This window comes from Myotis lucifugus, unplaced genomic scaffold (genome assembly GCF_000147115.1).
Source record: "Myotis lucifugus unplaced genomic scaffold, Myoluc2.0 scaffold_43, whole genome shotgun sequence".
In the NCBI taxonomy this organism is placed as follows: domain Eukaryota; kingdom Metazoa; phylum Chordata; class Mammalia; order Chiroptera; family Vespertilionidae; genus Myotis; species Myotis lucifugus.
Window position 1 is genome coordinate 183,267 of NW_005871091.1, and position 27,341 is coordinate 210,607.

A 27,341-nucleotide genomic window follows, 5' to 3' on the forward strand; every position below is an offset into this window, starting at 1 on the left:
AAATCCCTGCTCTTAGGGAGATTATATTTGGATGGGAGTTGACAGGAAATAAACAGTAATTATATATATACTTACTATGGCTTGGATGCCTATAAGGGGCTTTATACATATCGCTCCTAATTCAAACAAATACTATTATTGCCTTTTTATAACAGAAAACTAAGGCTTAGGGATTATTAAAATAACTTGCTGAAGGTCACATTTCTAGAAAGTGGTGGAGCCAGGACCCAAACCCAGGTACACTTGACTCCACAAAGTCCATGCTCATCATATTGTACTATGGAAAAGACTGGAAGTGGTGCTGAATGGCAAAGTGGCCATCTGGGGTCCAGTAGGAAGGGCAAATAACACCAGGATTCTCGCATTACCAAAGGGTTAGGCACGGCCAATGCCCAGGCTCAGCAGTGAAGTTCCTAGAGGCCCAACTCAGAGCCTCTTGCCTGACACCATAAATATAGGGAGGAGATTTCTGATAGGACAAGTTAGCTTTTAAATTTGGGAATTCTTGGTATACTGAGATATTTGCGGCTTCAGGAAGCTCATCTGTACAAAAGTCCATGTAGCTGCATCATGGACTAGCTTGTCATTTTGAGTAGAGTAGGAGGAGAATGATATGAAAACAGGGACCATGCCACCTAAAACTGACATCTTAAAAACATGGTAATGGCCAAGACACTGTGTGCACAATAAGAGACCACGTTTTCTGATACCACTTTGGGTAAAAGAACATGCATAGGATCACAAAATCAAAATATTTATTTTCTTCTTTTGTACACGACACTGTTAAAACATTCCTACTGTAGCAATACTGCTCTCCAGGAGCTTACAATCTAAAACAGTCAACATTAACTGTGGACCCAGTAATTAAGGCATTACATCAAATGCAGACTTTGTATCTTTAGATATATCTTCTGAAAGAAGCAGCGGGGAAGGGCAGGATCAAAATTAAATGACATGAAAGTGTACCTCCTGCTCCCTCCCCTTCCAGCTCCTAACCCTTTATGGCTAGAACTCAAGACCAGTGCCCCACAGCCTGAACGGGAATTCCAGACTATCCTACCATAGAAGTAGCGAGGAAACCTTAATCTCTACTTCCCCGATGGACACAGAGGAAGTTTGTGGGCTTTGAGGAGCTGAGTGTTCCTCCAGCATAGACTGGAGAGCGCAACTAAGATTCTATAATTGCAGATGGCACCAGATAGCCCTTTACCCAACTTTATAGAAATCCCAGTGGACAACTGCTCCTCAAAACGTGCTTAAGGTCTCTACCAAGTTTTACAACTCCTGGTTGGTATCTATATCTATTGCATAGGCAATGTTCTACATCAGGAAGGCAAGGGAGATTTGATAAATTGGATATATGGGATAAAAGATGTTATCTTCTAGTTATGAAAGACAGAAAAAGGAAATGGAGAGCAAAATAGGTGCCAAAGAAATAGGGATACAGGCTTCTAAAAGATTTGAACAGGGAAGGAGGAAAAGAGTAATTTGGATCCAAAAGGAACAAAGAAGTCAGGCACTAAAATTTCAAATGAACAGGGATATAGAAATGAAAGTCAACAAGATTATTATATTATCACAATCAAGAGCTCAAGAAAGAATGAATTTAAACTTTATTATTATTTTTCTCCTTCATTAGCTTCTTGCTTTGGCAACCTAGTCTAAGAATTGCTGGAATTCAGGTTTTTCAGGAGACTCTATCTTGACTATCTGAAGACCTAGCCCAGTTTCAAATTCATAGCACTTTGTCTTAACTGGCCTTGATTTTTTTTTTTACCTTAATTATAAGGTCCTGTTCCTAAAAGGTTATTTTATAGCAGCTCGTGCCAAGATTTCTAGAGAGCACCAGGGTCACTACGAAATATTATTTTATTTTTCAAAGTTTTGTTATTCCTTGGCTTCTGAGACAATAACAGGCTACATATACCTTAATGTTGGACTCTGTCAGTACCAGTCATTCACTCTGCTCATGCTAAGTATCAGCACTACAAGGGGTTGGAATGAGAGAAAAGCACAAAGCGTTGGTTCTTAGGTTTTAATCTCGATCCAGTAGGCTCATAACCCTCTCTTCGTTCAAACCCATGGAACTACACATTCCTCACTCCACTATTTAACTGTACCCACAGAGAAAGTACAAACTTTACAACCACAACAAAGGCCAACTGGATAGCTGTGTCCTCTCTTCTGCCCTGAGGCACAAGTGGAGTCTAGCACCAAGGAGGGCAGGATTTAACACACCAGCATTGAAGAGTCACTTTATAGAGGTAGTTTGGACTAGGAACAAAGCTGCAGCATAGACTAACAACTAAAAAGCCAATGTGATTCTTGATGAGAAGAGATTTTGGCCTCCTGTAATCTAAGCCCCCAAAAGTAACAGAGATGGTCATGTAGAGGATGAGGATCTGCCTGGTGTGGCATGGATGTTGGGGGCTAAGGACTATCTGGCCATCAGCAGACCACACCCTAAGCCTTTCCAAACTAGATTTTTGGGCTAGACTTTTGTCCTTCTGGCCTATGACTGGCTAATTTGCATTGTAGATCAAAGGTCTTTCTCAACCTTCAAGCTATTTCCAAGATCTTTACAAATAAGGACTAGTGATTTCATAATGCTGATAAAGTTGCTCTGGCTACAGCCCTTCCTGCATGTGTGCTTGGGCACACATACACACAGAGCTGAATAAATGTTTGTGGAATGATTAAGTATCGACCAGCAGCATTTAGTACAGGAGTGAAGCCCAGACATACCACCTGCCAATCAGTAATTCAAATAACCATGCTCACCCACCAGGTTTAAAGCAGAGATTCTCAAAGTATGGTCCCCTGACCATCCGTAGGAGCATCACCTGGGAACTTGTTAGAAATGCCAAGTTTTGGCTCTAGGTCAGTGATGGCGAACCTTTTGAGCTCGCCGTGTCAGCATTTTGAAAAACCCTAACTTTGGTGCCGTGTCACATATAGAAATTTTTCGATATTTGCAACCATAGTAAAAGATTTATATTTTTGATATTTATTTTATATATTTAAATGCCATTTAACAAAGAAAAATCAACCAAAAAAATGAGTTCGCGTGTCATAGGTTCACCATCACTGCTCTAGGTTGAGGCCCAGCAACTAGTGTTTTTAGCAAGCCCTTGAGGTGATTCTAATGCCTGCTAAAGTTTGAAAACCACTGGTTTAGAGGCAGACATAAAAAACAATGGGAGATAATGATTCAAACTTTTTTGCTTCATTCAGTTGTGACAAACCAAGGTACCAAGTTAAAGTAAAATGTCAATGGTTTTATTTTAAAATACTTAGGTCTATTTCTCAACTTGATTGTCCTATCTTTTTTTTTTGATTGGCAAGTTCATTCTAATCAAAATGCTAAGTGGGAACACCATGGATGAGTCAGCCACCCCAAAATGCACACTTCTGTAAGCTCTAGACTTGTAGTCTCAAACCACCCTCTGTGCACTACTAAGGTTTTGGTGCAACACATCACACCTAGGGAAAGGCACAACGTATTTCCCACTCATTGAATCCAAAGACTAGAACTTATTTTTTAGTGTTAAGTTTGGATTTTGGGTTTTGTTGGGCAAGAATTTCCCTCAGCTGCCATGAATCCTAGCTGAAGTCAATCCTTTTCCACCACTGACCTAGGAAAACCCCACCAAATTCAGATTGTCTGTTAAAAATAAAAACAAAAAACTAAAAAAGAAAGGAGGTGATCAAGTCACTGAAGAGACAGCTACCTGGATTAGACAAGAACATGTATCTTGGATCTAAGATGGTGATGGAGGAGAAGACATCTCATGGGTGGTTTCACCTCAAGAGAAATGGGAATCTCAGCGCAGGAAGAACAGTCAGGGGTTACTACTTTAGCTCAGAGACTGTAAGCTAAACCTCTATTGAGAAGGTGTGTGAAAGGAGTTAAGGAGCAAGAAGGGAAGATTCGAGTAGGAATAATGTCTTCCAGTCTTGAACTGCTTCCCACTGCAATCGATAAGGCCGCACCATGGAGTTTGACGTTAATGGCAATGCTCTGTGATGTCCACTACCACTGCCTTCTTCCAGCTGAAGAGAAAGTATCCTGTGCCGGCCCCTGCTGCTACAGCAATGCAGAGGTACCCATTGTAGGTCATGAAGATGAGCATGAGGAAGTAGCTGATGACCACCTGGATGATATGCAGCACTGTTTGCAGGAGGTGAGGAAAGCTCAGCATCTGCTGCCTGGAGAGTAAAAAGGGAAACATCAATCAAAGACCTCTGGGAGTGTTGAGGCAGCTCTGCACATCAGGAGAAGAGGGGAGCATTTGTCATGAAAGCTTGAACTGGACTCCCTCAGAGCCACCCTGGCGGCTCATGGATACTTTTGTGTATGTATGTTGTTTATTAATCCCCAGAAATGAAACATAATAGGGTGGTCAGGTTTATAAGCAATAGCTAGTTATGGTAATATGTCAGTAGGAGGAACTCTGTGAAAGTTGAGGAGGAAGGAGGCCTAATACCCCTGACTTACCTCCACCTTGGATCCTAAAAGAGAAGCCTAAAGCCTCCCATGCTTATTTGCCTGAATATTTTCAGGTCTTCCACCTTTGCAAAGTTCACATTCTAAAAAAGTGGAAATGGAATTGAGGTGTGGGAGGTACAGTAGAAAGTATTAATTAGGGATCAAGAGACCTGTCTATTTATCCCCTCTGTCATTAACTTTTCTGTCACCTTATGTAAGTCACAACCTGTTTGGTCTCAATAAGCTCACCAGTACAGTGAATATTAATAATACTGTGTTTACTTGAGAGCAGGATATTGGTCTGAGGGACTGCTTGAACTCCAATTGAGTTTTCAGACCTACATTTCTATTAAGACTGAATCTCAAAAATCATTTGTCAATCTGTGGGGAAACCAATAGTTATCACAAATACTTTCTTAGATGGAATGCAGACATTTGTATAGTCATATTATAAACAAACTGAGACTAAAGCTGGGTAGGTACAATTTTTTAGAGAAAGGAATCAGTTAGATTCTGCCATTCTTCTATACCCTGACCTGAATTTCTTGCTTATTATTATTTACGCAAATATTTTACAATATGGATTCTTTACCTTTTTTCAAAGTGACCAATACTTAAAATTTAGAACAAATGTTCATGTTTGCAGAAGTGTTCCTATTATTCCTCCTTTGGCCTGTTCATGAACCTCAGCCACAAGCCTCCAAAGACAGTTTTGATCAAGGTCGTACAGAACCACTAACTCAAGAGGGGGCTGTTGTAAATAAAATAGTTGCTTTGCTACTTAGCTAACTCAGCTCTCCAGAACTTCTATCTGGATCTGTTTAGTCTTCTTACCCAACAGTTTTGTGTGTCTCCATAAGAATGGTCCCATTTGGTCCTGGAACAGGCATGGAATTGTAGCGAATGCTGACTTGTGACTTGCGTAGTAGGCTCTCTCGGGCTATCTTGAGTCCTTCATAGAACATTGCTAATAAAAACACTCCCACAAAAGCTCCAGCCATTTCTAAGCAGGGAAAGAAAAGATGGTGGTACTGTCAAATATTGCAAAATCATTAGCTGGCATGCTATCCAAGCTAGAAAGACAACATAGAAAAGATGCTACTCTTAATTCTGAATACATTATGCAAAAGGGGAATATAATAACTTATTTGTAAGTGCTGACTCCATTTCTTGATTAGGCATTTCAATTCTAAATCTTTCACACTGGGAAGCATTGGTAACGTATTCAAACTTCTGATTTTACACACCACCTGAATTAAATAATCCCCTTCTTCCCAGGACAAATTGATTTTGTGGTTCCAAAGTTATAACTGCACCTAATGCAGTTCAACTAACTATTCAGCTTGTGAAATCTGAACTTAAGGCACACCAACTCAACATTATAGACACAAAGAAGGTGGTGATTAGTTATCCCAAATCTAGGACTGACACTAAGATGGGCCAGGCCAAGAATCAGAAATGATGTAGAGCACAGTTTGGTACACTAGAAAGAACACTGGACTAGGCAGGGCTAGAAGGTCTGGGTCCCTGTTCTAGCTCTAACATACTACTTCTGTGATTTAGGGCTAAGCATTTCACTATCTGAAGCTTGACTTATCTGTAAAATAGCAGCAATGTAGTAGGTCAATAGCTTTTAACTTAGTATATATATATTATATATATATATATAATATATATATTATATATGTAATATATAATATATAATATATAATATATATATATATATTATATATATATATAATGCTTCTTACATCATTTTAACTTAACTATAGTCTTATGACCATGACCAATAACTTATCAAACAGGAAACACTGTAAAAGGATGAAAGGGAATGAAGTGCAAAAGACTCCTATCTGGTATCTAAATTATATTTTCAGAAACTCTAAAATAAGGAGTGTGTATCCTTATCTAGGAAGCAAGATGGTTAAGGATCATAACCGTTAATGATTCAGCAATACAACAGAAAGAGATGCTGGGTTTCCAGATTCCTTATCACTGTTTCTCAAGCGCCTGTCTCCTTCAAACACCACCTGATGGCTTACTCACCTCCAGCTGTATTGATCACCAAGCCAGAAAACAATAGTTCCACATTCTTAAAGCCAAAGTAGAAGGTCATGGGCTGTCAGAAAACCAAGACAAGTCAAATTAGAGATGATTGGAGATTCTAAATGAGAATTTCAAGTAAAGAACCTTAGAATACTTAAAAGCTGCAGATCTGGATAATATTCACCGCAGTGGGAAGTTTCCCCCCTCATTTTAGCGTTACTACACAAGCACTCTCCACAAGTACTCCTATGTCCCCATCACTGACTTTTGTCTTTTTCTCTTTTCTACACTAAACATAAAGACCAGAATTCAATTTAGAAAAGAGTTAATTTTGAAAGAAGGAGGAATATAGAAGAAAGGACCCTGGAAATACTGTTTCTGGTGTGGCTCTGTGATTAACCTGCCACATGATCTTGGGCAAATCACCTGCCTCATCTGGATCAGCCTTAGTTTTTTCTGACTGGTAAACTGGCCTTTAAATAACAATCTTCCAGTCCTAAAATTAAATTATTTCTACTACCCAAGTGTGTGGGAAAGGGCCCAGGCTGCCTCTCCCATGGCACTCACCATCATCATCATCATGTTGCCGTCTCCCCCTCCGTGGAGGTGGGAGGCTGAAGTGGCCGGGTGATGGTGAGAAGGTGGCATGGTACTGGTGTGGTCCACAGAGTTCGTCACCATATGGTGGGAATGGCTCATTTTTCCAGGAAAAGTTGAGAATCAGCAGAAGATTCTAAGAGAAAGGATAATATATAATACCTTAAGGATATAAAAACCTTGATTCTTGATAAATACGTGGCATTTCATCCATTGAATTAATGCTCTTCTAGCGTCTTTACTCAGAATTATTTTTTTACATTCTAGAGATGGAGAGAAGTAACTGTGCTCATAAAGATCATCCTTGGAAATTGTGGCACCTTGAGTTTCAGAAACCTAACCCTTATTTTGCAGAATCATTCCTTTAATAGATATGTTCAATGTGTGTTCAAATTTAAATATGAGATAAGAAGAAATGTAGTCTCTTTGGGTTGCAGGAAACAGACAATTTTTGTAATAATGGACAAATTGATGCCATTAATGAAATTTCACTGCTCTTGGGCTTTCTAATCATGTTGGTAGATAAAAAGCAAGCACTTCAGATAATTCACTTAACTGGATGGCCTGTGTTCAGTCAGGATATTAAGAACACATTTTCACATGTAGGACAACCAGCCTTCAGCTAATTTAAATTTGAAGAAAAGGTCTACTGCTGCCCCAGGCAAGCAGTGTGCTCAGAATTTAGATACAATTGCAATCCTAGCCAGGCATTAGAATTAAGAACACTGAAAACAAGGTATAAATTGGCTTTCTATATTAAATTAAGTCTAGACGAAGGCATATTCAGCCTGGTATCTTACTATCACATCACTGCTTTACTGCAAAAGTCCATCTGGGACAAAAACCAAGAAGCAAAAACTCCCGCAACCGAAGTGGGGGTGGGGAATGGGAAGCTGGAACTTGAGGAGGGTGTTGATGGCTTCTCTTTTTGTGTTGGCAACTCCAGCTGGTGGAGGAAAGAGTGCATTAGAAATTCCAAATAGGCAGTCAGGCTCATGAGCCTGAATATGCCTCTCATTATTTATTTAATCAATCAATATTTATAAAACTCCTACTAAGTGCCAAATTTTGAGCTAAGTGCTAGTAATTTTATCAGTGAATAAGACAGACAAGGTACCTGATAGAGAAACAAGTAAACAGAACAATTTCATGGTGTGATTAATGCTATGAAGGAAACAAACAGGATAATATGACAGCATTACTAAGAGGTAGAGAAAAGGGATACTTTAAAAAAAATCTCTGAAGTTTTTATTGGCCTCCTGCCCTCCAAGGGGTGCCCCACTTCTGCTGCCTTAACACCTTAGGACTTTGGTGGTGTTGACCTCAGACACCACTTTGCCATCCACAATCGTGGGGATGTTGGTCTTTTGGACAGATTGCATGGAATTGCTGTTACTCAGGGCATCACCAAGATCAAAGTCCTCCCCTTCTTCCAGCAGGCAGTGGTAGCAATCTCAGCCTCCTGGGCCTGGTGCTGCTCTCTGCCAGGGTGGGGGACTGCTCTGATCCCAGCTGCAGCAGAATCCCATTGAGCTGGTCTGTCTGCATGGCATGGCAGGTCTCCACCTCCCTCAGCCCACAGATTTCTCATGGAGTCCAGGGTATTTGGAAAACTCATCTCCTAAAGCAATCAAACATACCTAACCCATTCTCTTTAGAAGAAAAATTCTACTTATAGGAGGTAAATTGGCAGTTGGTTAGTGTTAGTTGTTTTCCTTCCATAGCTCTAATCTAAGAAGATCCAAGCTCAGCTTATTTTTAGAATAAGAATGCGTACTAAAGAATAAATCAAAGAATAGCGATACTGCAATACCATTCGTTGTTTCAATTTGTAACCTGAAAAAAAATTAATCTGAAGAAAATGGTTTAATCATGAGCTGTGCTGCTTTGTCTAGTTTCTCTAAACTTCACAGCCATCTTTAACTATTTGTTTCTCAAGAACTGTATATTCTCTAATTTAGCTCCACCCCACTGTTTCTAAGAACTGGGCTCAAGGTCCACAAAGTAGCTCTACTGTGCTGTCATGCAATCAAATGTTTTGATTTGAAAAGCAATTACAATGAATGGAACTTGTGGAAGAGCAATGATGAGTGGAACCTTAGCAAAGTTTATTTACTGATTCACTGGATTTCTGGTTTTAGGTCAATCTATGTGCATATCTTAATTCCTGGCTTACACTTTTGTCCTTTTTGTTTGTTTAATCTTCACTTGAGTATATGTTTTATTGATTTTAGAGAGAGAGAGGAAGGGGGGGAGAGAGAGAGGAAGGGGGGGAGAGAGAGGAAGGGGGGAAAGAGAGGAAGGGGGGGAGAGAGAGAGGAACATTGATTGGTTGCCTCTCTGCCTCTCGTACATACCCTGACCAGGGATCAAACCTGCAACCTAGGTATGTGCCCTGACTAGGAATTAAGCTGGAACCTGTTGGTGTGCAGGACAACACTACAACCAACTGAGCCACCTGGCTAGGGCAACACTCCTGTTCTTATTTAAAACCTCTACCATTCATTTTTCTTCTTATCCTTATTCTACTACTTCATCAAATTAAAAAAATAATAATTTTATAAAATACTAACAAAAAAATCCTGAATATATAACTCAAGGATAGAACAGAAAAACAAAAACAAAATCTTAGGATTCCTTACTTTCAATCCATGATAAAATCCACCTACAATATTTTATTTACCAAGTTTATATAACTAGGTGGAAAGATTAGGAATACTGCATTTCTCTTTCCATTTTTGCTCATTCAGGCAACCTAGTTTTCTCTAACAGAATCCAAGGGGGACATTTATTTTCTTTTCAGGTGGGTACTTGAAGTTGGCTACATGCCAGCTTGTTTCTATGGCCCTTAATACTATTGGATATGGGAAATGGGATGGCACATTTGACCCTGAATATCACACAGCTTTGCATTTCTTTCTGCTTTCCCCTTTCCCCCATGTAATAAGTATGGTAGTATTTATATAAATAGTTTTCAAAACTTCCTTGTATTCAAGGATCTAATTCTTTCTCAGTCTACTTCTGAGGATCATCAAAAAAGAAGTTTCCTTTATTCCTGCCTACTCCTCCCCCAACACAGACAGGTTGTAAAGCTTAACTAGAGGGCTAGATTCTTTGTAAAACCTAGCTACTCTAGCAAGATAAACATGAATTCATGGACAGAAGTTAAGGAAATGAGCCAGAAGGCTAAATTCTAATGCTTATTCTGAATCTTATCACTGACCTTACTTCTTATAGGTTTAGTTTAAACTTCAAATTCTCTTTTATTTTCCTGGTATTTCACAATGATGGATAAGAAACAATAATCCATAGGGACTATGGAGATTAGACTGCACAGAAAGATTACACAGATGTGGTCATACATCTGCCACATGGTCCCTCTTCTCCAGCTCAGACAGATGTAATCTGGAGCTTCAGACAGTTCCTTTGGAGACTGCCTACAGTCTTTCCTGATGTCCACGATAAGGATGATAAAGAAGAAAGTTTTTAGTCTTAAAACGATTAGGGTCATATTCCTTTTTAGATTTGTAGAAACATTATACAAAGAAATCTACCTAGTTGGGCTTCTGCTTTGTGCAGTCATTATTTATGATTGGTGACATAAACTTTTGGCTCAGATATGGGAAATTCAAGGTCAAAGATAGTTAACTACCATAAACAAGGATTCATGCTTATGGACTATGTTCACATGATCAAGCAACCACTTTAAATGGACTAATCCTGCCTTTTGATGACCTGTGTGGGATCAGTAGATTTCTGAGAAATGGCTCTGGCTTTGTTTCAAGTGCCCCTATCGGTGTACTTTACAATTCTCTTGATAGCTTTCTTCATTCCACACTTATGTTGTCCTTTTGGGGAGGGAGGAGGTAAAGGAAATGTAGGAATAAAGGGAAAAATTTTATATAATCTTATATAATAATATGATAATATGCAAATCGACCAAATGGCAGAACGACTGGTTGCTATGATGTGCACTAACCACCAGGGGGCAGATGCTCAATGCAGGAGCTGCCCCCTGGTGGTCAGTGAGCTCCCACAGGGGGAGCACCACTCAGTCACAAGCTGGGCTGATGGCTGGCAAGTGCAGCAGTGGTGGCATGAGCCTCTCCTGCCTCCTCTGCAGCGCTAAGGATGTCTGACTGCATCAGTCGGACATTCCCCGAGGGCTCCCAGACTGCTAAAGGGCGCAGGCAGGGCTAAGGGCCGCACCCCCCCCCACCCCCAGTGCATGAATGTCATGCACCAGCCCTCTAGTACAATAAAAAGGGCTTAGGTATCTCTCCATAACTTGGCATTGTAGGCTAATATACTGGAGTTGTTGAGAAAAAAACAGTAGCTCCCAGTAAATGGGAGCAGGAAATACAATTTGATGAATTGTATCCCTTAGGCCCTGGTCTCACATTTCTATTCCAAATTGACTGGTAGAAATGTGACTGGTAGAAATTCTATGGATATAGTATTATGTAACCCTTTGGCTATTTTAGCTGCCTTTCCTTGGTCTGTGTCCTTCTTGAGGTGCAGTGATCATAAGGATACTAATTTTACCAATTCCATTCATAAAGGGTATTAGTAATCAAAGATTACACAGAGATTACACAGGCTCTCTGCCAGACTGGCAAAAACTTAGGATTCCGAAAGTTCTACCATATCAATGGGCTAAAACAGTAAGTGGAAGTACAGAGAAAATAGGTCAGGTCAATAAGAAAAAAGAAAAAAAAAGACCTTAAAATTGTGTACACAGTGTACACACACACATACACACACACACACACACACACACACACTTCCTCCCAGATTAAGTCTGGCATGGCAGGAATGGGAGCTGTTAGGGCACTTGCTACAACTGTAGGTTTATAAAGACAGTCAGAACTCAGGAAAATAATTGCAAAAAAACCCCAAAACCCAAAAGCTTACATTTTATCCTTTTAAAAATTCTTCAGTAAACAAAGGCTACTGTTTTCCCTTCGAACTTTTTGCCTTTGTTGATAATAAAAATAACTCCAAGGGATCCTCTACAATAAATTCTCACTGCAATTCTTCATGGCAATGGTTGGGCTAAGATAAGAAATACATTGATAGAACTGGTAAGGAATTAATTTAGTGATTATTTGCAGATTTCAATATTTTTTCTTTCTTCACCTTAACCAGAATGAGCTCTACTCCTTCAGGTCATCTGCACAGGATTCCCTAAAAGCACTTTTCATGGATGAACCCAAACTATGCACAGTCTGTTTTCTCAGCAGAATGTAAGTGGATGAATTACTCATTCATCAGGCTAATGGGCTGCATCAAAAGTAACCAAGTACCAGAGACATAAAGGGAGAAACTACTTCAAACAATTTGCACTTAAAATTTAGAGAACCTTCATTTATGAGTGGCCAGTGATCTAGGCAAACAAGAAATACTGCATGGACTGACACGTTTTTAGAAGAATAAAACAGCAGCTATGAATTAGTGGGAGTGGCTCTTTCACTCAGAAATTCTTGGTTAAGAATATCTTCTTTAGGATGATACTCAGGAGCTGCCCTGAAAATATTATTCCAACTACCTATGGAAGATAGAAAGCAAACCTGTGATTTAATTCTAATCAACACTGTGTTTCCAGATACTGGTTCAAGGTCGCTCCCTTCTGTCATAAATTTCATCTCTACACATCTCCACTCTATCCTCCATCTTAAGCTGCTCAGGCTGAGCAAAGATTATGAGAAACCTGTTGGGGCAAGACAGATCCTGGAGGAACTGATTACTAGGAAAATTATACAGCCATGGAGGGCTATCATTTTCAAGAGGAAACATGCTAAAGACACACTTAATTTTTCAAATGTGCATTGTCCAATTTCTAGATCACTTATGCCTCCTGGCAAACATGAATGGACCATACTATTACCATACAAGCAACAAAACATAAAGGACAGAGAACTAGTTTAACTGTGAAAGAGATGCAGGTGATAAATGCCACAATGTTGGTCACTTTTCCTAATCCCAAGTAAATTAGAAGATTCACCCAGCTTGCCTTTGGTTTTCACCATCAGCAGCTCTATTACAAACATGGATTTGCCTAACAGTACCCTGTCCTGTTCATCCTATATGATACATCAATAACAAATTAATCGACTGAAAGCATGGCTCTACTTATCTGCTCAAACAAGTCCACTACCTACTAACCTTCCCATTATCTTTTAACCTCTGTTCTGAGAGCACAAATCTCTCAAAGAAAGGCCCCAACCTACCTGTCTGCCTACATGTACTTTGTATTCCAGCCAAATAAGTCCAATTGCCAAAGTTTCTACTGTTCCTAGGACATACTCCACACTTCTCTGTCTGGTATCTTTGTTCACATTGTTTCCTCATTCTGGAATGCCCATCTTTACAATCTCAATCTCTCTTTTTTTAAAAAAATATATTTTATTGATTTTTCACAGAGAGGAAGGGAGAGAGAGAGTTAGAAACATCGATGAGAGAGAAACATCGACCAGCTGCCTCCTGCACATCTCCTACTGGGGATGTGCCCGCAACCCAGGTACATGCCCTTGACCGGAATCGAACCCGGGACCCTTCAGTCCGCAGGCCGACGCTCTATCCACTGAGCCAAACCGGTTTCGGCACAATCTCAATCTCTAATACAACAAACCCTCCTCATCTTCCAAGGTCTAGTTCTAAGACCTCTGAATATTCGTATTGCCTTTTGCTTTTCCTAATAACTCCATCTGGGACCAGCCTCACAACATACCCTGAAATGTCTTTATGATCTTTTCAATCTGTGCCTATTTCTGTCATCATGCTGATACAACAGTATTGAGAAAAAGCTGGAAAAACAGTTGAATGGAGGTATTTCTCCAAAATGCCTTCTCAATGTCATCAACTACAGACAGTTAATGAGCTCCTCTTGGATACTTCTTGACCCAGCTAAGGAGAGAAAGTCTGGCTTCAACAATTAGGCCCGAAAGAGATGGATGAGCCATTTCTTCATCTACATGTAGGCCGCTTGAAATGGAAACCTGAGTGCCCCATCTCTTATTTGTGGGACATAGAAATCTCACTAAGAATCAGAAGGACCTTAGACGTCATTGCATAGAGTTCCTCAGTAATATACAAATTCTATAATAACTGTTCAAACACCCCTAGGGGTTTGTCAGGCTAGTGTGTTGCTCCCTTCCAGAAATATAAGGAAACAAACATTCTCTTTCCAGCCAAGCCAACTACAGGAATCTGAATCTTGCTATTTGATGGTGATGATGTTGACAATAGAACCAGTATTCCAAGCTATTCTAGTATTTGTACTCCAGATACCATTTGCATGTATTTCTCAAGCTGTAATTTTCATTTTAGGCTATACTCCCAGAAACTAATTTGTCTGCAAAGAGAAAACCTAACCACCTTCACATCTAACTTCTGATACTGATATACTATCTGGTATTTATGTTTCTATCCATTACAGACTTACTTTTCCAACTTTATCTCAATCTAATTCTCCTGACATTCAAATATTTCACTGAAACAGATCTTCCTCAATAAATTTAGTACTTTGACACTTGTATACTTCTTTGGCTTGTGTCATTCCTGTAATTCCTTCCCTCTCCTCCCATACCACTTTGTGTATATGAGTAAATCCTGTCATTACTTAACATGGATCATGCACTTAAAAAGTGTCAGAATAAGATAAAGTTAAAACATGGCTCTTGCTCTTTTGAGTTTACAGTCTGGCTCATTCCTTAAGGCTTGGTTAAAATGCTACCTTTTCCATGAGTTTTCATTGAATTCTTAAAAATAAATATATGTATTTCAGAGAGAAAGGGAGAGGGAGAGATAGAAACATCAATGATTAGAGAAAATCATTGATCGGCTGCTTCCTGCACACCCCCAACTGGGGATCGAGCCTGATACCTGGGCATGTGCCCTGACCAGTAATCAAACCATGACCTCTTCATTCATAGGTGGACCCTCAGCCACTGAGCCACACCAGCCGGGCCTTGAATTCTTGACAGAAGAAATTTCTCTTTTCTGAACTTCCATGGCAATCTTCTCTTATGAAAATTTTGAGTTAGTTCTTAAAATACAAGATAAAGCATCATAATATATATATATATATATAAAGTTCCTGGAGGGTAAGTAACTAATTTCTACCTCCTTACTTACTACATCTGGAAGAACACTCAACAAATATTCATTCATTCAAGAAAGTATTTAATTCCTATAAAATCCACCAAGGTTTTAATATCTACTTAAAAGGAGCCAGGTGCAAAAAGGCAAGATTCTTGCCTTTGTGGAGCTTAATCTAGAGGAGGAAACTCTCATTAAATATGTAGAGAAGTAAATATGTGTAGGTAAATAATGTGTAGGTATATATACACTGTAATTAAATTGTGGTAAGTGATATGAAGTAAACACAGTACAGTGGTAAAGAATAACAGTAAAACAACTAATTTGTATGGAGCGGGGCAGGTAAAGAGAGAAAGAGAGAAGCCCTAATGAGGTAACATTTAAACAGAAAGATAAATTATCGGAGTTGCGTAGAAGGGCAGGGAGCAGCATCCTCAGGCAAGAAAAGAATCAAGGGCATGTACCGTCAGTATGAACAGAACACATTCAGAGGAAGAGAGGCCAATGAGGTTGAAGAGAGAGGCAGAACGGGTATCAATTAAGAAGGCTTCAAAGATCATCTTCAGGAAACTAAATTTTATTCCAAGGGCAACTAGAAGCTATTTACGGGTAATAAGCAGGGAAGTGATATGATTAGCTTATATTTTAACAGAGTACTTTGGCTGCTGTGTAGCATAACTGGCTTTATCTGTTTGTCCCTAATAATATTTCCTGCTCAAGTTTTTCTGTGAGGCATTCACAGAAGGCGGGGATGGGGGAGACTTACAGAACCATGGGCTATAATACTTTAATTTGCCAGAATCCAGAAAGACATCTGTTAAAACTTAGAAGGATTAGATTACGAGAGCCTTCTAACTTCTGAGTTATAAAATGGTTTGAAGGGGCAAAACTGAGGAATATTCTACAAGAATTATCCAGTATTATAAGGGCTTCTAAAGTTATGCCACCCTTTGTAGGTGAGAGTTAAGCTTACAGAATACTGTTAAGAGCAAGAGTATGGAGTCAGATGGTATTAAGTCCTGGCTCTGCTAATTTCTAGCTGAGTGTCCTAGTGACATTTCCTATAAAGACCCATGGAACTTTAGATTGGCAGTACTATGTACAGAGGCTATTAAAGGGGCTGTGACCAGATTTCAAAAGCACTTGGATAAATGACTCAAATTTGGTAGTTGCTCAATAAATAAAAAAGTATGATGAAAGTAGACTAAGCTCCTTGCAGAACATGGACAGCATATTAACATGGACAGAACACGGACAGTATATTATTGGAATATACAATCTGTACTATACAGGGAAAACTTCAATAGTGATAAAAACAAACCCTACTTTTCATTCATACCTCTCCATATATTAACAATAAATCCAGAATTTATGTGACTCTTTTTTTAATGCCCTATTTTAGAGACAGTGGAGAACACTAAACTGAATCCAAGATATGGATTCTGGTCTATCCTACTCCATAATTTTGTATTCTTTTGGGTATAACAGCTATGTCAGGGTTTCTCAATTCTGGCATTATTGACATTTGGGGCTGAATAACTCTTTGTTGCATTGTAGGATGTCTAACAGTATCCCTGGCTATTACTCACTAAATGCCAGTAGCACCATATTAGTTGTAACCACAAAATGTCTGTAGACATTGCCAAAAGTCACCCCACCTCACTGAGAACCTCTTTTGATCTCCGAGTTTCATCTGAAACACAGGGAAACATGAAGATAGTATCTGTTTTCCTTCATGGCTGTTATATTATTCAAATAATATAATGAATGGGAAGAAATACTGAGAGAGAAAAAAAGACCATATGATATATGTAAAAGTATTACTAATACTCTGTGAGTAATTATTATTTTCTATGAGTACTCAATAATGAGACTGAAGAAAAATACATCTCATTTACAGAATGCATTTTAAGGTTTAAGGCTATGTGCAGTCTAATATACCTTTTAGGTGGGTATTCAATAGATATTGTTGGTTGAGTGATTCTAAGTCTGGGTCCAGTAGTAACTTCATTTACTTTTGTGGTGTGTTCTCATGTTTTGCTGCTGAACTACAACAATGTAGTATGTTTCCACACCTGCCTTTACTTGACGGACAGGCCTGGATTAAACAAGAATGACTGTTCATTTCACAGATGGAAAAACTGAGGTACAGAAGGTTAATTGACTAGCTAAAATCATGCAGCAGTTAGTCTAGCGGCACTGTGCAATCAGAATCCAGATTCTAACCTCAAGTCCAATGCTCCATTACTGTATCATGGTACTTTCATCCAACCATCTTGCATTCCTGTCTCTTTATACAAAGATAGCTATTTTGCTTTCTGGGGCAACAAGAACAAAAAAACTGAGATAAGGGAACAGAGTTGTAGTTTTGAGAGAAGCTTAGAAAGAAATATACTAAACCAATTTCTATTGGGAAGCACAAGTGGATATTCCCTACATTTGGGTTAAATCAATGTCAAGTTATCCAAGCACCCTGTCAAGTCTACCAGGTATGAAATCCTTGCCATTAAGTTGTCCAGGAAGAGCTAACTCTAGTTGTTACTAACCTCCAGAGTAGTTGTGTCTTGCAACTTAACTATGTTAAGGCATACAATTTGTGCTAAAACTGTTCCCTGCAGTATTCTTGGCTGCTCCCCCTCAATGTGGCTCTAAGTAGGTGAGAATGGACTTCCATATACTAGTAGCTAGAGTGACAGGCCACATTTCAGCATTTTATTAAAATTCAAAAAAGCTTCAACTGCCATTCCGCTATATATTTCCAGTGTCAGGAACAGAACTTTTAAAGAATAACTCATAAAAAATGTAACCATTTATTTTACTCCTTTAAGCTACCAGACCACCTCTGATTATTATGCCTTTATATGAACTTTCAAATGCTGAATGTTGTCACAAAGAGTCATCACTCCCAACTATTGATTCCAGTCTTCCGGTAATTCTCAGGAAACATGAGTTGGAGCCCACCTTTACCTTTATTATTACTATAGTTTCAAAGAACATAAGACTAGAAATTAGGAAATTTTGATTCTAGCCTGTTTTTTCCAAAACATTAGGTAACTTAATCTTTATGATCACAGTTTCCTCAGTAGAGAGATAGAATAATTCATCTTTGGGACCAATTTCAATGAGAAAAGTTGGGGTGTATATAATATTTCAATGAGAAGCAAATGCATACTTATCTTTTCTAAATGCATCTGAATATTATTGATATGCTTTAGACATTCTAACATTTCTTCTTTTTAAAAAAAATATTTTTATTGACTTCAGAGAGGGAGAGGGAGAGCAAGATAGAAACATCAAGGATGAGAGAGAATCACACAGGGGATCAAGCCCACAACCCAGGTGTGTGCCCTTGGCCGGGATCGAACCTGGGACCCTTCAGTCCACAGCCAACGCTCTATCCACTGAGTCAAACTGGCTAGGGCTAGGCAACTCTTAATCACTCGAAAATGTGAGAACCCCAGTTCTGAATTATAGAGATGTACAACATAGATATATAGTATAAGGAATTTAAGAATTGAATGTTTAATAAGTGAGAGCTTTAAAAAAAAAAGGAAAGAAAAAAGTCAAGGTTCCACCAGTATCTAAAATAAAACATTTATTTTGATATTCCGAAAGGACACAGAGCTAGCATAGTCTCACTTGAAAGTTTACACACACTGCCACCAAAGAACCTTCTGGAGTAACACTGAATTGCCAATGGCTCATCTTTGGGATTTGAGAGAAGTTTTTACACCCACTGTGTGAATAAAATCTCTTGAGTTTCAGATGAAGGGGAAATTATATAGTTTCTGCAATTTTATTTTTCTAGATTAGTTGTAAAATACAGGAGCTGAACTACCAGAAAGATAAACCTCAAATAGGAAATGCAGTGCTTTGTATGAAGAAACTGTTGGATATTAGTTCTTAACATGATTAATAAAATTAAGATTTATTCCCAGTTTAGCACAGTGGGGTCTGTCCTAACAACTCCTGTCTTTCTGAGATTGGGAGTTCACTTTGAGATCCTGAATAGGTCACCAAAAACAAACAAAGAAAAACATGAGAAGGAAGTTGTGGGCAGAAAAGGTATTTACCATTTCTTTTTTATGGCAACTCTCCCAGTACACAGGGAGCTATACTCATTCTCTAACTGGTAAAACTGTACCTACTGGTTGTGGGCCCTTGGGCAAATTATTTAATATCTCTGTGCCTTAGTTATAAAATCAGGATAATAAAAGGATTGTTTTAAGGATTATTACCAGGAGTTCACTTAGGTGATAGCATAGTGGTTAAGTTAGTTTCCTTTAAAATAGGGATGAGAATAGCACCTACCTCATGACAATGTACATCTAAACACGTAGCACAGGGCCTAGGCCAGCCGTGGGCAAACTACGGCCCGCGGGCCGGATCCGGCCCGTTTGAAATGAATAAAACAAACAAACAAAAAAGACCGTACCCTTTTATGTAATGATGTTTACTTTGAATTTATATTAGTTCACACAAACACTCCATCCATGCTTTTGTTCCGGCCCTCCGGTCCAGTTTAAGAACCCATTGTGGCCCTCGAGTCAAAAAGTTTGCCCACCCCTGGCCTAGGCACAGTAAGCCCTCGATAACATTCATTATTGCTACTTTTAATCTACTGCTCTTTCTACTAGAAAACTTGGCATACCTATAGTTCCCCAAGTTCTTTGATTTGTCCTTCAGCCATTACTCCAGAGCTAACCTTTCTTTCTAACCTCTGCTGTTCTCAATTTGGGAGTCTTGAGGGTGTGCCAGTGAATCCTATCCATTTAACTTCACAGGCAGGAACACCCTTCACCTATGTTGTATCAGGTGGTCAGCAATTTGCTTCCAATCCGCATCTATTTTCTTTTTTTAATATATTTCTTTTATTTTTATTTATTTCAGAGAGGAAAGGAGAGGGAGAGAGAGATAGGAACACCAATGATGAGAAAGAATCATTGATTGGCTGACTCTTGCATGCCCCCTACTGGGGATCAAGCCTGCAACCCAAGCATGTGTCCTTGACCAGAATCAAACACGGGACCCTTCAGTTCGCAGGCCGATGTTCTATCAACTGAGCCAAACGGGCTAGGGTGATCTGCATCTATTTTCTTTGCAGTGTCTCAAAGTTTCAGGCTTCTCTCTCACTCTTTTCTAATGATAAAAGATGCTTTTTATGGGGGGAGGGTGTTTCCCACCATGAAGCAATTCTCCAACACCAACTGAGTGTCTACAATTCAATACAATTCTGACATTATCCACCCGGAGATAGAATCAGATTCTAGAGGTTGAGGGCTCAGACCTACAAGATTGCCTGCCCTCCACTTCAGATGCCAATCATAACCCCAGGTTGTTATCCTTACTTCTGACCAATTGACTATAAATCAGGGGTTCCCATACCCCCTCTCCTTGGGTTATATTAATTTGCTAGAGTGGCTCACAGAACTTAGAAAACCCATTTACTCACTAGATTACCAATTTATTAAAATGGATATTAAAGTATACAAATCAACAGCCAAATGAAAGAAGAGATATATAGGGAAAGGTCCCCCCAAAAAGACTAACAAAAGACACCTTTATTGCTCTCTTCACTTAGGAAATATCAAGGGTTTTTGGAGCCCTGTGCCAGAAATGGGATAAACTCTATATATAACACACTGCTCTTTATTTTTATATTTCTGTAGTCATTTCATTAGGATTTGGGAAAGGAAAAGAGATGTGTTCAAAATGCCATCATGAAATGGAAATATGATACATTATATTGTTTTTGCCCATCTTGTATTGTCTATATTTTAGCTTCTTAAGAGTAGGTAAGCCCTAACCGGTTTGGCTCAGTGGATAGAGCGTCAGCCTGCAGACTCAAGGGTCCCAGGTTCGATTCCAGTCAAGGGCATGTACCTTGGTTGCAGGCACATCCCCAGTGGGGGGTGTGCAGGAGGCAGCTGATCGATGTTTCTCTCTCATCCATGTTTCTAACTCTCTATCCTTCCCTCTCCCTTCCTCTCTGTAAAAAAATCAATAAAATATATATTTTTTTAAAAAAAGAGTAGGTAAGAGGTGGAATTAGAATATTATGGCTTAGAATTCTACCCCGTAATTCTAAGCCATAACATGGCATCAGGCACCTGGTGGTATTTCTGAATCATAATAAAGGAAATTCTTTTCATGGTTAGTTTCTAGAAAGTTTATGGGCCTTTTATAAGGTGCCTAAATAACAGGTAGAAAAAAGCCTAGTGAAGCATCTAGCTTCAGCTACTCAGCAGTAATTTTCCCTGGGAATCTTGCATGTAAGTAAGCTTATATTTGGAAAGGTGGGACCTACCTGGCTGAGCTGCACGTTAATTAAGTCCTATAATCCTGTCATCTGTAACTATAGGAGTTATAGTCCACCAATGGGCCTGGTTGTCTCATATCCCACAGTTTATCAGAGCTATCCCACAGAGAGTCTACGAGTACTTAAAGCATGGCCCATAGACAAGTTTCTTTATTCTAAAATAAAAAAGTCAACACTAATTAAATGTTCTCTTCTAAATGTACAGCTTCATTAATTTATAACCTGAAGTTTGTATTAATCTAACATACATTGTGATCTTTATGACTTCATACACATAAAATGAGATTTGGGGGGGGGGGGGGATATATATTTATTTTTAGTTGCATATTCCCAAGTCATTCCTACCAACTATGTCTATCTCTATAGCTACCACTAGTGTGTAGCTAAATAAATAAGGTTCCACATTTTTAACTGCAGCACAAAGAATGGCAATGGAAGCCAGCAAGTTACGTGTTAACCATTACTTAAACATACATAGACACACATTCCTCTTCTAGATAATTTACTTGGCCTTTTGCCCCTTCCTAAATCAAATTAGGTGTGCATAGGGGTAGGTTGCAAGATGTGCCATGCATGCTGGCAGGGAAAAGAGTATGTCACCTGAGAGTAGCAAAGTAGAGGCTGGATTACTCTGACATCAACCCAAACTCAATTCAGCAAGTATTTATTAAGTACCCTGTATCCCAAGGTGAGGAATTTGTAATTGAAGAGGATGGAAGTTCTGGCTGAAACCTGCTATTTGTAAAGCAAATTTCACAAATGGCATCAAGCACACAGAGAGAAAATGAAGGAGGTGAGAAAGGGAAGGAAGGAAGGTTAGCAAGTATGCTCAACAGGGTATAGGGGATAATATTAATTCTGATCTGCTTATGGTCCCTAGCTCCTCAAAAAGATAAGTGATTGATATGACCCTTTTCACACATCTACCCACCCACACACACACACAAAATCCCCACAAAAAAACTAGGAAAGCCAGTAAGAAACTCATGTAAACAGATAGATATTACTTAGCTCTCTGGTTTACTTATCTATTTTCAGTCCCTACACGGACTCTTAACAACCAGCTAATCTTCTGAATCCTCTATGTGTTAAGTACTAGTAAAAGTATTTGGGAGATAGTCCTTTTTTATTTTTATTTTTTAAAATATATTTTTATTGATTTCAGAGAGGAAGGGAGAGAGATAGAAACATCAATAATGAGAGAGAATCATTGATTGGCTGCTTCCTGCATGCCCGCAACCCGGCCATGTGCCCTGACAGAAATTCGAACCGTGATCTCCTGGTTTATAGGTAGATGCTCAACCACTGAGCCACACCAGCCAGGCGAGACAGTTCTTTTTTTGTCCTGAGTTAGAAAATTAGCTCCTGAGTAATATCACACTGAACAGCACTAGAAAAATCTATATAGGATCATGATGGAGATGATTTTTGTCAAGTTTGCAATTCAATATCATTTCGTTAAGGTTGCCTATACTTGGCCTTTATTTAAGATGTAGTCTCTGAATAACAAGAAATAAAAATTAAGATGTTTTCAAGAAAATTTTACCTTCTCAACTCTTTCACTGTTCATTTACAATTAAAATTTCATAGACCATAAGAACTAGAAGTCATTAATTACCAGTCTGATGCACATACCCTTTGAACAATTCCACTTCTAAATATCTATTGACCCATGTGAAATCTTATGTGAACAAAATTATTTGTTGCAGGACTGTCTGTAAAAGCAAACTAATGAAAATGTAACTTAAATGTTCATTGATAAGGCACTGATTAGTGATCATCTATAATAATAAAAGTGTAACATGCTAATTAGACTAGACGACTTTCTGGACGAAGCCAGAGCTGCGAGGGCAGCCCAAGTCCCGGGTGTCTGCCATCGGCTGGAGGGAAGCCTGGGTCCCGGGTGCTAGAGGGAAGCCGGCGCCAGCAGCCAGGGGAAGGAAGGCCTACTCCTGTACAAATTTCGTGCATCGGGCCTCTAGTATGTCTATAAAATGGGACACCTTGCTGTCATAAACAAGAATGAGGAAGCTCTTTATATACTGATATAGAATGATCTCTAAGGTATATTATGAGATAAATACAGCAGGTACACTGTATGCTATCATTTGTAAAAAAAAAAATAAAGGAAAAAAAATTATATGCATATTATCTGTAAACACCTACACAACCTCTGGGCATAGGGGCACAAGAAAGTGGCCACAGCTCAGCCAGTGTGGCTCAGTGGTTGAGAGTTGACTCATGAACATGGAAATCACGGTTTGATTCCCGGTCTGGGCACATGCCAGGGTTGCAGGCTCAATCCCCAGTAGGGGGCATGCAGGAGGCAGCCGATTAATGATTCTCTCTCATCGTTGATGCTTCTACCTCTTTCTCCCTCTCCTTTCCTCTTTCTGAAATCAATAAAAACATTGTAATAAAAAAAAATAAAAAAGAAAGTGGCAACACTGTGATCCCTAGGAGGGAAACTGGTCAGATGTGGGTTATTTCACTAAACATCCTTGTGTACCTTTTGAATTCTGAGCCACATAATGTAATTCCTATTTTTAAAAATTACATTTTAAGTCTAACTCCTTTATTTCACAAATGGGGAAACTGGGGTGCATGTTACTGAATAATTATGCCATTATATTCTTTAGTCAACTGAACTGTAATATTTGCTTCTACATAAGGCTTCTGTAACACTCCAGTGGTCGGCAAACTGCGGTTCGCGAGCCACATGCGGCTCTTTGGCCCCTTGAGTGTGGCTCTTCCACAAAATACCGACTTCTGCGCATGGGCCACGAAGTTTCAATCGCACTGTATGTGCACACCCGCACATGGTATTTTGTGGAAGAGCCACACTCAAGGGGCCAAAGAGTCACATGTGGCTTGTGAGCCGCAGTTTGCCGACCACTGCACTAGGCTAACCACTTTCCCCAAACCTCCCATTTCTCCAGAGGATTTGCCAGGAAGCAGCTAAGCAGGAGGGATTTCTGAGCTTTACATATCCTGTTTTAGCAGCAAATAACATAGAAGCTCCTGTTTCTCTTGCCTACTCTCACCTTTCTGTACAAAGAAGATCAAATGTACAACTACATTTTCACAAAAGCTGTTATTTGCCTTGTCCGAATAGGACAACTCAAATTTGATACGTCAAACAAACAAACTGAAAAGGTCTTTTAGTTATGCAATGATAGAAGGGCCTAAGTCCAATGGGGAGTATATCTTCCCGCTACTAAACTCCATTTCTCTGATATCTTTTGTTGTTGACTAAGCCACATACTGGAATAAAACAATCACAAGATGTACCCTTTTACCCTCCTCTTACTGGATCCTTTTGTAATCTTGACACATTTCCAATGTGTTAACCCCGAGTGCTTTAGTATGATTTAGGTAAAGTTTTCAGAGTTTTATAGTGTGACAAGAGTGGAGAAAACACTGGATTAGGTATCAGAGGCACTGAGCTATAGACACAAGTTTACCGTTATTAGCCATGTGACATTAAACCAATTACCTAAACCCAACAAGTACTAGTTCCTTTATTGCAAAATGGATATAAAAATACCTACCCTGCCAACCTCACAGGTTTGCAAGGATCAAATAAAATGTCAAAATACTTCCTAATCTTGAAGTTTAATAAGTATGAAACATTATAAATACTAGCTTATTTACTCAGTAGATGATAAAATTAATTTCTGAAAGATGCTCAAGTCACAAAGAGGGATCACTTTCACGTCACTTAAAGTATACAGCCTCTTATAGTTTGATTTAAAAAGTACCAGCTGTCAGATACATATATATATACAGCTTGACTCTTGAACACGGGGGTTAGGAGCACCAATCCCTGTGCAGTCAAAATCCGTGTATAACTTTTGATTCCCCCAAAATTTTAGTTGTTCCTCAGTATCTGCAAGGGATTGATTTCAAGAACCCCTGGGGATACCAAAATCCATGGACGTTCAAGTCCCTTATATAAAATAGAGGCCCGATGCACGCAATGTGTGCAAGAGTAGGCCTTCGTAGCCGTGGCGGCTGCCTCAATCCTTCCCTCGCAGCGGCGGCAGCTGCCTCGATCCTGAGGCTGCAGCCCCAGCTTTGTCTGGAAGGTTGTCCACACAGCTGTTCGGTCGATTTGCGTATTATGCTTTTATTATTATAGATGATGTAAAACAACAGTCAGCCCCCCCTCATCTGGGAAAATACTGTTTTTGACCAGTTGGTTGAATCCAGGGATGCTAAACCTGAGGATACAGAGGGCTGACCATATATTTGATGAAAAAAAAAATCCACATGTAAGGGGACCCATGCAGTTCAAAGCCATGTTGTTCAAGGGGCAACCATATTGGCAAAGCACTGCTTTAACTGCCGTCTTGTTATAATCAAAGGCAGGCAAAGGTACCCCTTAAACTTTTCTTTTTTTTTTTTTAAGATTTTGAAATTGATTTTGAGAGAGAGAGGAAGGAAGAGGAAGAAACATTGATGTGAGAGAGATGTCAACTGGCTGCCTCTTGCATGCCCTTATCGAGCCCACAACCTGGGTATGTGCCATGACTGGGAATCAAACTGGCAACCCTTCCATGCACAGGATGATGCCCAACCCACTGAACCACACTGGCCAGGGCAAACTTTTCTTTAGTTATATAGGATTTCAACTACTTAGATCACAGTGTTGTTGGTTTGCCTATGAAGAATACTGGAATTAACTTTGTGTGAGGCAGAAACTAGAAACTATTTTTTTTTTACTTCTCTCTTCCTTTAATTAATAAAGGATGATTTCATGAAAATGCATAGAGAATGTAAATGAAAATGAGAAAAGTTGTTCAATACCTCAGATAGAAGCTGCATTGTGTGGTGGAAAAGTACTGGGCTAGGAATCAGAAGACCTGGGTTCTAGATCTGGTTCTTGGGGCTTATTATTTGCGTGACCCCAAGGAACTGAGGCGCTTCATTCATTCAAATTTATTGTGTACCTATTAAATAAAAGTATTATGATTAACCCCAATCCTTAGTAAACTCAGTCTTGCCTGACCGGCATGACTCAGTAGTTGAGCGCTGACCTATGAACCAGGAGATCACGGTTCTATTCCTGGTCAGGGAATATGCCTGGGTTGCGAATTTGATCCCCAGTGTGGGGCATGCAGGAGGCAGCCGATCGATGATTCTCTCTCATCATTGATGTTTCTATCTCTCTCTCCCTCTCCCTTCCTCTCTGAAATCAATAAAAAGTATATTAAAAAGAAACTCAGTCTGGTGGAGGAGAGATACATCCAAATAAAAGACAATATAAGATTACTAAGGTACAGATTCTGCACAGGGTTGCATGGGAGCTGTAAAAAGCCATCAGGAAAGGGAAGAGAAAGGAATGGGGGCCTGAAGGTACACAGTTAGCCTTTCATTTCATAAATTGAACCACTATGTTCTAGGTGAAGAATTCCATTATTTATTTAGGGAAAGACTCAACCTGGCTAAAAAAAGCTCCTCTAATATTTCACTGGCTACTAGAGTTTTGCTTTCTTTATGAATTCCCTTCAAATCATTCCTCGTATTTCCTTTTGCAATGCATGCTTCCATCGCATTATGTTGTATTGCATAATGTCCTCAGCCTACAAAAGCAGGTTGTATACAAAAGCCTAAGGCCTTTGTGTAAAGGAAAAGAGGTAGGGTGGACCCTTCTCAACCTTTTCCTTCTCTGCAGGGCTTTGCATTCCTAAGGATGGGCCCCTCCTCTGCTTGGGGATGTTACCTAAATTATAAACTATTACTCAAAGCAGTGGAACTTCAAAAGCATTTCCTTCCCAGACTCTTCTA

The 27,341-nt window shown here is 39.4% G+C and overlaps 1 protein-coding gene across 3 annotated transcripts in view; it reads right to left on the reverse strand.

The window, feature by feature from the left end:
- Positions 1–3,257: 3,257 nt before the first annotated feature.
- The window catches only part of SLC31A1 (solute carrier family 31 member 1), a 29,428-nt gene continuing 5,344 nt past the window's right edge, over positions 3,258–27,341 (reverse strand). Inside the window, exons 1-5 of one of the 3 annotated variants that reach the window (XM_023753264.1) lie at positions 7,933–8,576; positions 7,103–7,268; positions 6,536–6,608; positions 5,324–5,492; positions 4,008–4,209 (exon numbers count right to left, since the gene is read on the reverse strand). In XM_023753264.1, coding sequence (XP_023609032.1) covers positions 4,008–4,209; positions 5,324–5,492; positions 6,536–6,608; positions 7,103–7,234 — 576 coding nt within the window. In that variant the 5' untranslated portion in view covers positions 7,235–7,268; positions 7,933–8,576. Of the gene's footprint in view, positions 4,210–5,323; positions 5,493–6,535; positions 6,609–7,102; positions 7,269–7,932; positions 8,577–27,341 lie in introns of those variants that run through there. The other 2 variants (XM_006088004.3, XM_023753265.1) reach the window with 2 other exon arrangements.